We start from the raw sequence: 14619 nt of genomic DNA on the forward strand, positions 1-14619 counted from the left end.
AAAAAGGTACCTATGTAAAGCATCTCAGAAACTCAATGATTGTATGCAAATTCGAGATGAGTCGACTTCTTAGAAGAAGGAATCAGTTTGATACTGTAAGCCGTAGTGGCCGTAGTGATAGCGTGAAGCTACTACGAAGTTCAAAATTCAAACTTCGTATCGTGCCGTCCCGCTCACGCTAATAGTATTTAGCACGATAGAGATACATGATGTTCTCATTTCTGTCTCTGGTCTGGAAGCGTTGGGACAGCGAAGGAGTGGAGGTCCCTAAGGCGATTAAATATTTAAAAATTGCCAACTGAACTACTTACCTATGTTGATTTTCCCCTGCCAAACGTGCACCACAGCTATGTCCTCGGTGCAACTATTAAGTAGTTCTAGATCACTATACTTGGTTTGGATAGGTATTTACGACTTTTGACGACCAGATGGCCTAGTGGTTAGAGAACCTGACTACGAAGCTTGAGGTCCCGGGTTCGATTCCCGTGTCGGGGCAGATATTTGTATGAAAAATACGAATGTTTGTTCTCGGGTCTTGGGTGTATTTAATATGTTTTATGTATCTATCTATATCGAACTCCTTACCGATTGACTTACGACGCGCAAAGTCTTTGTCACTATTTAAATCTATGCTTAAGGAGCACTATCTGTCATCTTGTAATTATTAGCCTTATTATAATTTATTTATTTATTGTTGCTGTTTATCTCACTACCTATATTTATTTTGGACGTATTATATGTACGATATAATTATGTATGTATTCGTAGATCTATTGCTGTTACGTTTAAATTTTCTGATCTACTTTTGATGCACCACCTGTTGTAAACTAGTCCTTCCTTCTTTCTGTAAAAAGGTTGCCTGGAAGAGATCGCTCTTAAGCGATAAGGCCGCCTATTGCTCACCTTGTAATTTTAATAATTTGTTTTCTGTATCGCTTACTATGTCTGGTGTACAATAAGAGTCTTTGTATTGTATATAATTACATTTATCCGTTGCTTAGTACCCATAACACAAGCTTTGCTAAGCTTACTTTGGGACTAGGTCAATTGGTGTGAATTGTCCCGTGATATTTATTTTTATTATTATTACTATTTATTTATTTAACTAAATGTAAACAAAACAACGTCAATTGGGTGTCTTAAATATTGAAATTCCCCCATTATACTATCTACACATTTACATTTCTGTATTGAAATACACTAGTCTAGTTTGTATTACAATGATAGATAAATAAAATGTAAAAAAACCTTAAGGGGCTGTTTCACCATCCATTGATTAGTGTTAACTGACGGTTAAATGTGATGCCGTCTCTATTTGTTTTGTTCGAATAGACGGAGACTGGCAGCTGAAGTTTGTTTACATTTAGTTAAATACCTATCCAAACCAAGTATAGGCTTGTTTTTTTTGTATACGTTTTTATAAAGCAGTCGGGTTTTTTATGACTCCTTTAATTTTCATCCGGAACCCACTGTCGCATTGACACTGACGCCACATCACTAGTGGGGTGACCGTGAATAGTATAAGTGCTCTGATGAATCTTAATCTTACTGGGAATTTTGTAGGCGCTTTTTTGTAGTATTGATATTTCCTTATTCATTTTGAGAATGAGCTTTGTAAAATTTTAGGTGGAACTCGTTGCCGTGGCAACGTCTCCTGGGTCAGACGCGATAAACGATTTTTAACCCCCGACGCAAAAAGAGGGGTGTTAAGTTTGACCGCTATGTGTGTCTGTCTGTGGCACCGTAGCTCTTGAACGGCAAATTATTTGAAAGCAGGTTTTCTAGCGATGGTTCTTAGACATGTTTCATCAAAATCGGTTCAGCCGATTTGAGATATTGAACTTTGAAGTGACAAAGTCGGGGTTTTCCAACTTTTTGTTGGTTAGGTTATGTGATACAGATCCACCCAAAATTTAGGAGTTTTGACCATTATAAGGTATCCTTCATGACGCATATTCTAAACATGCTAGTTAGTTGTACCATCAACCAAATATGTGGTCTACCACCCTAAAGTTGATAATCGTTTCCATGTCATAAAACAATAATTGGCATTATTGTTTTATCTATTTTAAAGTTCTACTTTAGCGACATATTCATTTGATAGGAACTTGTTTAAAAGTTGATAGACCCCTTACTTATTTGGCTGATGGTACAAAGTATACAATATATTAATGGCTATAAAAACACTTGATATATTATTTGAATACCTAATGCAAAAAGCTCTTCCACATCTACAGATCTATTTTATTGATTTAATTAATGCATAGATTATTTATAATTTATAATACTTACACTGCACATTTAATTTCATTACAGTAAAGATAAGATATAAAATAAAACAAGGGTTAACAGTTTTAAGGCTCCCTGTCCACTGGAGCAGGGGTCAAACAGAGCGGAGTTTGCAGTCTGTCTGTCTGTCCGTCCGTAACCCGGACTTTTCCGACGTAATAAAATCCGACGTTCGAATAGGATAATTTTGCACTTGTCTGTACTCTGTACTAATGTACCTACAGTTTATGTAGGCGTCCCTGTGCGAAGACCAAAAAATTGCGCACCATAACGCAGGTAGTTAGAATTACTACCTAGTTAGTAATTTTAACTATCTGCGTTAGACCGTTTTCACATTATCCGATCCGATATCAGTATCGGACGACGATACGATATCGGGGCGAGTAAAATGTATGAAATATGTACCTGTTTTTCACATTGTCCGGCTCGATATCGGATATCGGAGCCGACACCGATATGTTGCCGGCACCATCGGATGCCCGTGGGCTGTCGGACGATAATATCGGGACCGTATCGGAACGATTTTGTTGGAAATATGTGAAAACAGCACATGGTCCATCGTCGTCCGATACCGATCGGATCGGCTAATGTGAAAACGCTCCTAAGGTATGCAACTTTTGGTCTCCACCCATCTGATGCTAAAGCTTCAGAAGAGGCGCAACTTCTCGATCCTCTGCGACAGCTTGATCTTCATCTTGATGACGGCCAGCAGCCAGTCTGGGATCAGGGTCACGTAGCGCACGTCATGCTCCGAATAGTTGCCTTCCACCCGGAACACCATCTGGGATTTATTTCAATTTGAAATTACCTGGGCGACGGAGTAAAACTCGAAGCTAATTTGTTACATACCAAATTTCATCGAAATCGTTGGAGCCGTTTTCGAGATCTCTAAAATAAATCGTCAATTTCTGGCCACCTTATACTAAAAATGAATTCTATTATAGGTGATCAGAATTAATTTTTAGGGTTCCGGAGCCAAAATGGCAAAACCGGAACCCTTATAGTTTCCCCATGTCTGTCTGTCTGTCTGTCTGTCTGTCCGTCCGTCCGCGGCTTTGCTCAGGGAATATCAATGCTAGAAAGCTGTAATTTTGCACGGGTATATATGTAAACTATGCCAACAAAATGGTACAATAAAGAATAAAAATGAAAAATTATGGTACCTCCCATAAACGTAAAGTGGGGTGTTTTTTTTCTCGTCCAACCCTATAGTGTGAGGCATCATTGGAAAGGTCTTTTAAAACCATTAGGGGTTTGCTGAGACGATTTTTCGATTCAGTGATTTGTTTGCGAAATATTCAACTTTAAAGTGCAAATTTTCATTAAAATCGAGCGTCCCCCCCCTCTAAAATCTAAACCGGTGGGTGGAAATTTTAAAAAAATTCAGGATGAAAGTCAGGATGATAGTAAGTATATAAAACTTTCCAGGAAAACTATAACGGCTAAGTTTGCTTGAGAATTATTAGTAGTTTAAGAGTAAATAGCAGCCTAAGGTATAAAATATACCTAAACTAAAATGCCTTATAATCCTATAAAAAAACCTTAGAAAAATATTACTTGTTTTTTTCGTTATGGCTACGGAACTCTATTTTGGGCGTGTCCGACACGCTCTTGGCCGGTTTTTTTATTATAATATGGCTAGTTATGAATGAAGAATGGCCAGAACCTAATTGACACCTTATAATAAAAATGATCTCAGTTTATAGGTAACTAGAATTCATTTTTTATCCCCGACGCAAAAAGAGTGGTGTAATAAGTTTGAACGCTATGTGTGTCTGTCGGTGGCACTGTAGCTCTTAAACGGGTGGACCGATTGGAATGCGGTTTTTTTATTTGAAAGCAGGTTTTCTAGCGATGGTTCTTAGACATGTTTCATCATTAGTGTAAGGTGCCCAGTTATTAAACGGTGGACAGTAAGTAATTGACTTGAATTTCCCTTTTAAACTCCACAAACTAACACTTGAATCAGTCGTTAACGAAAGGGTTGAAATAATGTCTACTTAATGAATGTACAGCCGTGCAGCGGTCAGCCGTGGTGGCTGAGTGGTTTGACCTATGGCCTCTCAAGCAGAGGATCGTGGGTTCAAACCCCGGCCCGCACCTCTGAGTTTCTTCGAAATTCATGTGCGAAATTACATTTGAAATTTATCACGAGCTTTACGGTGAAGGAAAACATCGTGAGGAAACCTGCACAAACCTGCGAAGCAATTCAATGGTGTGTGTGAAGTTCCCAATCCGCACTGGGCCCGCGTGGGAACTACGGCCTAAGCCCTCTCATTCTGAGAGGAGGCCTGTGCCCTGCAGTGGGACGTATATAGGCTGGGATGATGATGATGATAATGAATGTACTTTCATGCTAAAAACTAATAAGGTAAAAACCAGTGAACTAAATTCCACGTGAACGTGACTGTCTCCTCGTCATATGAACACATTATTAATAATTAAAGTACCTATTAAATAACCAACCACAGCGGAAACCCATAATGACCAAGGCTTAAACTATCATTCTACTTACATACGTATTAAAAATTCTATCATCACTTCATCACTAACATAACATTATTAGCCGCAGGACGTCCACTGTTGGACATAGACTTCCCCTATAGACCTCCAGTTGCTGCGGTTGGAAGGCCTGCCTGCATCCACCATGAACCAGGTCCATATCTTTCGCGGGCGTCCTATACAGCGCTTGCAGATCCGCGGTCTCCATTTGAAAACTTTTCTGCCCACAATCTTAGCTAAGACCAAATCTTCCAGGAGCAATATCAATAACAACTAATTGAACATTTATATCCCTAGAGTGTTTATTTTTATTTCTGCTTAGAGGAGACACAGAAGACAACAGATTTACCCTATTTTTAGCTTCGATGAAGATTTCATTTCTCGTTGTAATAAATGGGCTTACTTACTTGCTGATGACCAAGGAGCGGAATTTCTCATAGCAAAAATCAAACATCAAAAGGATTGAACATAAGTTTTATCGACTGTTCCAGTTATCGATGTTATCGAATCGACTCTTCTTGTTATCGCCTTGTAACATTATTCTGTAACATTTGATCTCTTTGACAAGCGACTTGCATCTCCATATTAAAATAAAATAAATCGCGTCAACGTCACATATTATGACATTTATGTCGCTTGAGTTTTTCTTAGTCATTCCCGTGTTATTAAAATGGTTAATCCTAAAAGAAAAACGATTGACAAATGGATTAAATAACATCCCTTACTTATTTACAATGAAGATTCTTCAACGATATACAGCTCTAAATGTAAAGTTAATTTAAAGCAGCTCAATTTCTTTATATTTTAATTGTAATTAACTTAAAAAGCGCTATTTTAAAAGTACCTACTATTTCCTGTTTTATTAATTACTGAAATATTTATCGATAGTCGATAAAACTTATGTTCAATTCCTTTGACGTTTGATTTTTGCTATGAGAAATTCCATTTTGTTATAAGCCGTGGTGGCCTAGTGGTTTGACCTATCGCCTCTCAAGCAGAGGGTCGTGGGTTCAAACCCCGGCTCGCACCTCTGAGTTTTTCGAAATTCATGTGCGGAATTACATTTGAAATTTACCACGAGCTTTGCGGTGAAGGAAAACATCGTGAGGAAACCTGCACAAACCAGCGAAGCAATTCAATGGTGCGTGTGAAGTTCCCAATCCGCACTAGGCCCGCGTGGGAACTACGGCCCAAGCCCTCTTGTTCTGAGAGGAGGCCTGTGCCCAGCAGTGGGACGTATATAGGCTGGGATGATGATGATGATGATGAGAAATTCCGCTCCTTGCTGATGACCCTGCTACTTAAGCGCTCCTTCGAGGCGCCAAGCAATGCGAAAAACACGACGCGCCCCGCCCACTGAAAGGCCTATGATATTACCTATACACTTACAGAGGGTATAGGACGCTCGTTTGGTGGCTCTACGTATTTGTCTTGTACTCGAAAGTATACCGACGCTGTGGCCTGAGGTATAGGGTAGGACACAGTGGGCTGACTGAAGACTGCCTGAAAAAAAATACAGGTCCCTATATCAGGTTCACTACTAGCGGTTACCTCAAATTAATTACACCTCTCTCTCGATTCGACTCTACCTACTGCCAAGGTATAAGAGCACCACAACCGCTCATTTACTCGAAAATACAAACTGAGACATGGATGCACAGAAAAAGAGACCAGCACTGGGAATCGAACCCAGGTCCTCAGCATTCCGTGCTGCGTGCTTTAACCCCTACACCACTGGTGGACAAATCTAGACACGATTTTTTCCTATGCATACATATCTCAGGTTGCTTATTTCTACTTTGCTACTTAAGCAGCAGCACTAGCGACATCTATGTGGCATCGACAGACGTCACACTCTTTCGGAACCAACCGCTCACCCAGACAAGAGATGTCGCTACTAAGCAATCAAATTATGATTGGTTTTTTGGAGTCTTTTTGTATTTTTTATTTCAATTCCAAATTTGTTACTTTTACGGGTATCCCGTGAAACCATATCGATGGTGGAAGTCTCAATTGACGTAAGGGAACAAAATGCTACTTTTCAGGAGAGCGAAAGAAGTTTTTGGTAATTTTAAACCCTCACAGCATTGTTATTGTTTAACTTAGCAGGACGTTATAATTACGTAAAATCTTGAATTTTCTTGCTTTTCAACGTGAAACTATAGACATTTTCGTAAAAAGCTTAATAAGAAAAATAGCTGTCCCTTACGCCCGTGACATACTGGTGTCATAGCCCCTTACACTCATAAACCGTAAATAAATAAATAATGTAGTAACCGATTTTTGGTCTTATAGGACATCATATATTTTATTTGCTACATATTTGGACGTAAGTTCCAGTAGTAAAATTAAAAAAAATAGTGAATTAACTCAAAGAACCACTTTAATTATTTAAAATAACGCGCAAAAGCCATATTTTTTTGCACGTCCCTTAAGAAATATGTAATTTGTAACATTTTCTTAAGTTTTAGTTTTAGTTTTAGTTTTTGCGAGGCATATTAGGACACCCAAGGATGTCTTTCCCTTCCAAACACCGGGTGTTTATAGGGTTGATTGTAGTTGTGGTAGTTCCTATATCGGACAGACGAAAAGAACAATAGCTGAGAGGGTCAAGGAACACATTGCAGCTGTTAAAAATCGCCAGGTAAACAAGTCAGCCATAGCCGAGCATTTGTTGGAGTTAGGGCCAAACCACTGGATTGAGCTTCACAATCCCAAAATTCTATCCACGGAAGGCATTTTTACTCAAGAATGGTACGTGTAGCGGTTGAAATAAAAAAGCATAAGAATTTCAACCGGACGATGGGTATAAGCTTTCATCTTCGTGGAATCCTGTTATTAATAAGTGTCGGCGTCGGGATGAATGTTCGGAGGGACGATCGGACGTTGTTAGTGTTGTGTGTCGGTGTGATAGGGTGACTAATAAAAGTGCCAAGTGCGGGTAGTTCGTGATACGAGTGCCGGCACTATTAGTGATCAAGTGCGGGTAGTTCGAAGAACTCGCGCTGCTAGGCAGACTTGACACCCTACACTTCAGTCTACTCGTGACCACGGCAACTGTAACGTTGCCGAAACGTCGAGGTAAATATTACTTGTGTAATAATAGCGTGATAAGTCCCGTTTGTGGCATTTTGACTATGAGCGCGAGTCCTTCGAACTACCCGCACTTGATCACTAATAGTACCAGCACTCGTATCACTAACTACCCGCACTTGGTGATTTTTATTTGTCACCCCATCACACCGACTCACAACACTCATCCCGACGTCGACACTTATTAATAACAGGATTCCACGAAGATGAAAGCTTATATCCATTGTCCCGGTTGACATTTTTATGCTTTTTATTTCAACTGCTTCACGTACCATTCTTGAGTAGAAATGACGTTCCGTGGACAGAATTTGGGATTGTGAAGCTCAATCCAGTGGTTTGGTCCTGACTCCAACAAATGCTCGGCTATGGCTGACTGTTTGTTTATAGCTGAGAGGGTCAAGGAAGATATTGCAGCTGTTAAAAATAGCCAAGTAAATAAGTTTTTATCCGGAAAATATCATAGTTCCGGCAGGATAGCGATAAATGAACTGATGATGTTGTTGATGACGATGAGGATGAACTGATTTTCACTACTAACACTGCCGTACTAACGCTGCTTGCTTGCATTATTGCTTACATGTTTGCTTGCTTGCTTGCATGCTTGCTTTCATGTTTGATTGCATGCTTGCTTGCACTATTTCTTGCACATTTGGGAGTATTCTTGCTTGATTTGTTGTTTGCATGCGTGCTTGCCTTCTGGCTTCACGCTTGCTTGCATACATGCTTGCACTATTTATGCTTCCTCCAACACACTGCTTGCAGCTGTGAGGGAGTGGGACGCCAGCCCGCTTCATGAGCGCTGGAGGAGATACCATAGACCGGTCATCGCGGGATCGGGGTAGCCCGCGATGTTCATCTAACCCAGGCCGATAAAATTGCATGTTTGTTGATTTGATTGACAAAATTACATGCTCACTTGCAAGCTTGCTTAGGTGGTTGCTTACATGCTTGCTTGCTTGCTTGCTTGCATGCTTGCTTGCTTGCATGCTTGCTTGCATGCTTTATTGCATGCTTTGCACATTTGGGAGTATGCTTGCTTGAGTTGTTGTTTCAATCACTACAAGTTCTAAAAACCATCTGTTTTGATGCCTCCTACGACCTAACATTAACAAGGTATTTTAATGAACTAAAAGAAGCAAGCAAGGTATTTACTTTAAGTGCCCCTTACACCCATAAAGTAACCTCAATTTTTAAAATGTCTGTTTGTTACTGTCCTTACGACCAACAATTTACTCTAGTTTTAGCTTTTGATGTCCCTTACGCCCATAAGAGTATTCCTTATTTTATAAGTTGCTGTTGTTTAATGCCCCTTACGACGTACCAATTACACCTTTTTTTTAAATGTCTGTTTGCTACTGTCCCTTACGAGCGGCAATTTACTCCAGCTCTTGCTTTTTATACCCCTTACGCCCATAAAAGTATTTATTATTTTATAAATTGCTGTTTTTTAATGTCCCTTACGATGTTCCGATTATACCATTTTTAACTCTCAACATACATAATTAATTATACAGGCCAATTATTATTATATATGCATCATCATCTCGGCCTATATACGTCCCACTGCTGGGCACAGGCTTCCTTTATTAGGATCTGTCAGGACAGCTGTCAGGATAGCTTAAAATAAACAAAGTAGCTAAGAGAAATTTACCTCAACATCCTTGACTGAAATTCCATTACGGAAATGTTAGCTCGACGTCAAGCCATTAGGGGATCCATCAACTTAATCTTTTCTTTTTTTGTTTTGCTTTTGGCATCTTATAAAAAAATACGCGCGTTGACAAAGAACAAACGTAGGCAATCAAATACGTCCTCCGTGTTTGACGTGTCTGGCACGACTGACCGAATGTGCAATGCGCAAACGCTCGGCGCGTGGAAGGTAGGTAGACGCGTTAGTATTTTGATGTTAGGTACAAGAAATAGGTACAGGCGGTAAGGTTACGCCCAACAACTTCTTGCTTTTTTATCTTATTCGTTATAAAATGTGGGGTGTAAAGGGCAATGAAACAATAATTGACCCATACGCCCTTTTATTATATTTGTTGGGTTTTTTTTTAACGACATGAGTCGAGTCGTAAAGGACATATGAAACTGCCACAGCCCCTTACGACCCAAATATTAAAAAAATAATACATTTACGCCATTTTTCAGCTCAAATATTTTATATCATGTCCCTTAAGCTATTTTATTTTAAAATAATAAATGTTAATAACAGCAAAAGTAAGGGCCGTATCGTAACTTGAATACTACCAATCGACAGAGAAAAAAAAACTCTAATTTTCTATGTTTAAAAGTGATTTTCGGTATTTTGTCCTTACGCCAATTGAGACTTCCACCATCGATATCGAAAATACAAACTGAGACATGGATGCACAGAAAAACCAGAAAAAGAGACCAGCACTGGGAATCGAATCCAGGTCCTCAGCATTCCGTGCTGCAAAAATTGCGTGCTGTAAAAGTAACAAATTTGCAGTTGAAATAAAAAATACAAAAAGACTCCAAAAAACCAATCATAATCGCTCATTTACTTCTGCTGGTCAGTCTTTTTCTCAAAAAAGGAAAAATCCGGCTAGGATCTCTGTAAAAATCGTTAACACCTGTTCAATTAATGTTAATTTCCGTTAAAAATTATAAAAAAAAGAAATGTAATAAATAAATGATTATTATAATAATTGCTTGCGAAAATTAAAAAATAAAAAGCAAAAAGCAATTCCCGTACCGGGAATCGAACCCGAGCCTCCTGGGTGAAAGCCAGGTATCCTAGCCACTAGACCATACGGGAGATGATGAGGTGGTCGAAATTATGCTTCTATACCTGTACACAAGAATTCATGTAAAAACGTGACGTCACCCGGTTTTATTCTTACGATAATCGATTGCACACTTAACACAATGATTGTATCGATCTGCCAGCATGTTATCGATTATCATTATCATCAACATTACACCCACGTGCTGCCAAAATAAACATCCATCCGTATTGATACTCCATTCTAATACTTATAAACTTATTATAAAAGGGAAAGTGTGTCTGTCACCTCTTCACGCTTAAACTACTGAACCGATTTAGATGAAATTTCTCATGGAGATAGCTCGAGACTCTGGGAAGGATGTAGATTGTTTTTCCCGGAATCGCATAGTTTTCATGTGATTGAGAAACAGTGCTTTGAATCGGAGAACCTTTGCACAGTCTGGGGAAATAATAGTGATTATTAGAAACACAAATCCTCGTGAATTAGGTAGATAGTATCATAGGTAAAAAAATTGTTTTCCTTAGTCCATCGATTAGATTACCTATCAGAAAATATAATAGATAAAATACAATAGGTCATATTACTGCAATTTTATCCCGTCAGAGTACAGCACTAGCTAGTTTATGGTTTTGAGTATCTTAAATTTCCGTAGGGTGCCGTAATATCATATTATTTCAATTAAATTTTTGGAAATATAGCTCTATCGCTACTATCGATGTAAATAACATTTATATGTCGTGATTTTTATAGGTATTAAAACTCTTTGGTCATGATCTGTCATGGCGACAAAATATGAAGAGAGCTGACGTTGTGGGGATTCGATTTGTAGCATTCGAACATGGCGGATGTAGACAATATCTAATTTTGCTATTTCTGTTTCTTTGGCTAGTTGAAGTATAATTTTGATAGTGTTTTATGCGGCGATTAACCTTAACAGTGAACAGTGATCACAAAATTCTAATATTGCTCTCGTGTCTGACAATTTTTAATGCGCAAGTTGTCTCCACGTGGTTTCTGGAATTTTACTATCAAGTTGCAAAAACTAGAACCACCGTACAACGTCCCTCTCAAAGAGAGTTTACTTTGACACTGGCGAAATTGTCCTATTAATTAGGGCAGAAAAGCCATATTTTAAAAGAGTAGAGGAACTGACGTTGTCATGGCGATTTCTTTACAGTTTGTTCTAGTGTCGCCCCCTGCGTAGAACTTCGCCTAATATGCCCTATTGGACACGTATTTTATCTTTTCTCTATCAACCAAAAAATTACAAAGATGAATCGGGTCAAGGTCCGGGAGAAGGAACCCGTGACGTCACACCGTACTAAAAAGAGTCGGACAGCGTGACGTCACAAGGAGCTTTAACTTTGTTTAATACATAGAAGTAAAAATACGTACAGTCACCAGCATTAAAATCTGCCACAGCGGAGCGTGCAAAAATATCTGACACGTCCTTCCGGCCCTAGAGATAGAGTCGTTTCAGCAGGGCTACTACGAAACTCGAAGTTCGTGTCGTGCGGTCCCTCTCGCTCTCGTATTAAATAGTATAAGTGTCAGAGGGACCGCACGACACGAACTTTGAGTTTCGAGTTTCGTAGTAGCCCTGCAGATATTTATGCACGCTTGTTGTGTCAGATATTGGTGCTGGTGACTGTGCCTTCCTATCCAGTATTTTCCGAAAATCGAATAGGGAATATTAATAATTATAATAATACTATTGCAATTTCTGCCGTTAGAGTGCAGTACTGGCACAAAACCGTAAATAGGTTTTTTGAGTATCTTAAATGCCATAATAATATCATATTAAGGGGCTGTTTCACCATCCATTGATTAGTGTTATCTGGCGGTTAGGTGTGATGCCATCTCTATTTGTTTTGTTTGAATGGACAGAGACGGCATCACATTTAACCGTCAGTTAACGCTAATCAAATGGATGGCGAAACAGATTAGATTGGTGGAGATTTAGGGGCTGTTTCACCATCCATTGATTTATTTTGTTATTGATAAATATATCATGATTTAGAATATAATAGAAATATGTTTTTAGAATAGGATTTTTTAATATAGGTATATTTTTTTATTTTATTTTTGTTTCTAGGTACAATACTCTTTGGTCATGATCTGTCATGGCGTCAATATATAAACAGAACTGACGTTGTCATGGAGTTTTGCGCTAGTGTCGCCCCCTACGCAGAGCTTTGCCTACTAATACTTTGGATGCTAATTTCAGTGCAAATTGGAACCTAGATGGAAATGGATGCTACCCAAAAAATCCACAAGAACCCGCTAGGAATGTCTCTTAGAACAGAATTGCCAGATCTCCCATTTTTCTTCTTTTTAAACCTCCCTTACGTGTTTTTTTTTTAATGGTTTGTTTTTTTTGTTTTATATATATAAATACTTTTGTGTGTTTACCCTTCCCGTACTGTGTTAAACGTGCCGCGAGACGGGCGCAGGCTGAAAATCAGCGCCGCCAGTTGTCGACCGGCAGCATGTGAATGCTGAGCCTGAGCCTATTGCCACATATTTGTAACGTGTCTGTTGTTTTTTATTTTTGTATTTTGTTATGTTCAGTGTATTTTTTTTGTGGCAATAAATGTCTTTTTATTTATTTTATTTTAATATGCCCTATTGACGAACTAACAAGTTTTTTTAGGAAACTTAGTCCATTGCAAGCATAGGTACCTCAAAATAATAGTACTGCGAGCTCTCATCCCTACTGCAGTTCTTGTAATGCAGCATATACATGAATGTGTTGGTCAGTCGCCATTTCTTCTCTATGGTCTCTGTGAGGAACGCCTCCGCGGTCAGGGCCACTGGTGTCTTCAGACATTTCAGGTTCAGCTTGGATTGGACGCCATTGGCTTCACGCCTGCTGTCTGTTAGGAAAACATTAAGCGCGTTCCAGAGGTTGAAAGCCATCGTTTCAAGGGTGGTTAGGATATTTTCCCAAAATCATCTTTTCCTAGTAGCTAAATTTCCAGTCGCACATTTTCCTATTCTTGATTTATACCAGACGTATTCATTCCTAACATGATTTTTCCATTCGCAGATTTTCCTAAATGCTTTTTTTCCCAATATGCTTTTTTACTCAAGCTTATTTCCGCAATCGCGCTTTTTCCCAATTTGAATCGACACAGAAACAGTGTCGACGGAGCTTCTATTTTTGTGTAGTTTTGGCCCTTCGGACCGATGCAAACTTAACAGAACCGAAACCTTCCTATGTTTCTGTGTCGATTGAAATTGGGGAAAAACGCGACTGGAAAAAATGCGACTCAGAAAAAACGCAAATGTGAAAATAAGCTTCATTAAAAAAGCAGACTTGGAAATATTGCCTACGTGAAAAAAAAGCGAAATGAAAATTTGCTACAAAGAAAAAAGGATTATAGGAAAATAACCTAACAAACCTGATATGTAACTCATTATTTATTTCTACTTCTTTATATATTTCACTTATTTCTAAATGTTTACATGGTACGAGTACTATACAATATCGCCAATTAACTGACGCTATAGCATATAATATTATGACCCTTTAATTTAGCTTAAAAATACAATAGAGAGCGCAGTAGAGCGCAGTGGGGCGGGAGATTGTTCCAGATTTTGGATGCGACGTATTTAAAACTTCCACGGAATGCATTTGTGTGGTAAATATGAGAGGCAAGACGACACACACAGGTACAGGGAGACCAGGTTATTTTACAGGTTATTTTTTACTTGGAGGATAGGATCGATTCACAAATGAGGAGATACGTAGAAGAAACAGTCGAGCCTTTCAAATGTATTGGAGTTATTGGACTTCAATATATTTCATAACTTCCTGCAAATACGTTATTATATAATTATTTAATACTTAAACTAAACTAAAGATTTACCTGCAAGTTGTTGTAGTGTTTGTCGCAAACAAGTTGCTCTTTTGCCCTATTTAAAAACAGAGACACACAGTATCCACAGCCTGGTCTTCCAACGGTTGTATTGAGGAAAT

At 38.8% G+C, this 14619-nt stretch overlaps 1 protein-coding gene and 1 non-coding gene across 2 annotated transcripts in view; both read right to left on the reverse strand.

Annotated features, from left to right (window-relative positions):
• Positions 1–2295: 2295 nt before the first annotated feature.
• LOC141434747 (uncharacterized) overlaps positions 2296–14619 on the reverse strand; it is a 36931-nt gene continuing 24607 nt past the window's right edge. The window contains exons 2-4 of the mRNA XM_074097185.1: positions 13320–13513; positions 6181–6294; positions 2296–3070 (exon numbers count right to left, since the gene is read on the reverse strand). Of these exons, the coding sequence (XP_073953286.1) occupies positions 2936–3070; positions 6181–6294; positions 13320–13513 (443 nt within the window). The 3' untranslated portion in view covers positions 2296–2935. The remainder of the gene's footprint in view (positions 3071–6180; positions 6295–13319; positions 13514–14619) is intronic.
• On the reverse strand, positions 10595–10666 carry TRNAE-UUC (transfer RNA glutamic acid (anticodon UUC)). The gene has a single exon. It is a non-coding gene; the product is annotated as a tRNA-Glu (tRNA).

This window comes from Choristoneura fumiferana, chromosome 14, assembly GCF_025370935.1.
Source record: "Choristoneura fumiferana chromosome 14, NRCan_CFum_1, whole genome shotgun sequence".
In the NCBI taxonomy this organism is placed as follows: domain Eukaryota; kingdom Metazoa; phylum Arthropoda; class Insecta; order Lepidoptera; family Tortricidae; genus Choristoneura; species Choristoneura fumiferana.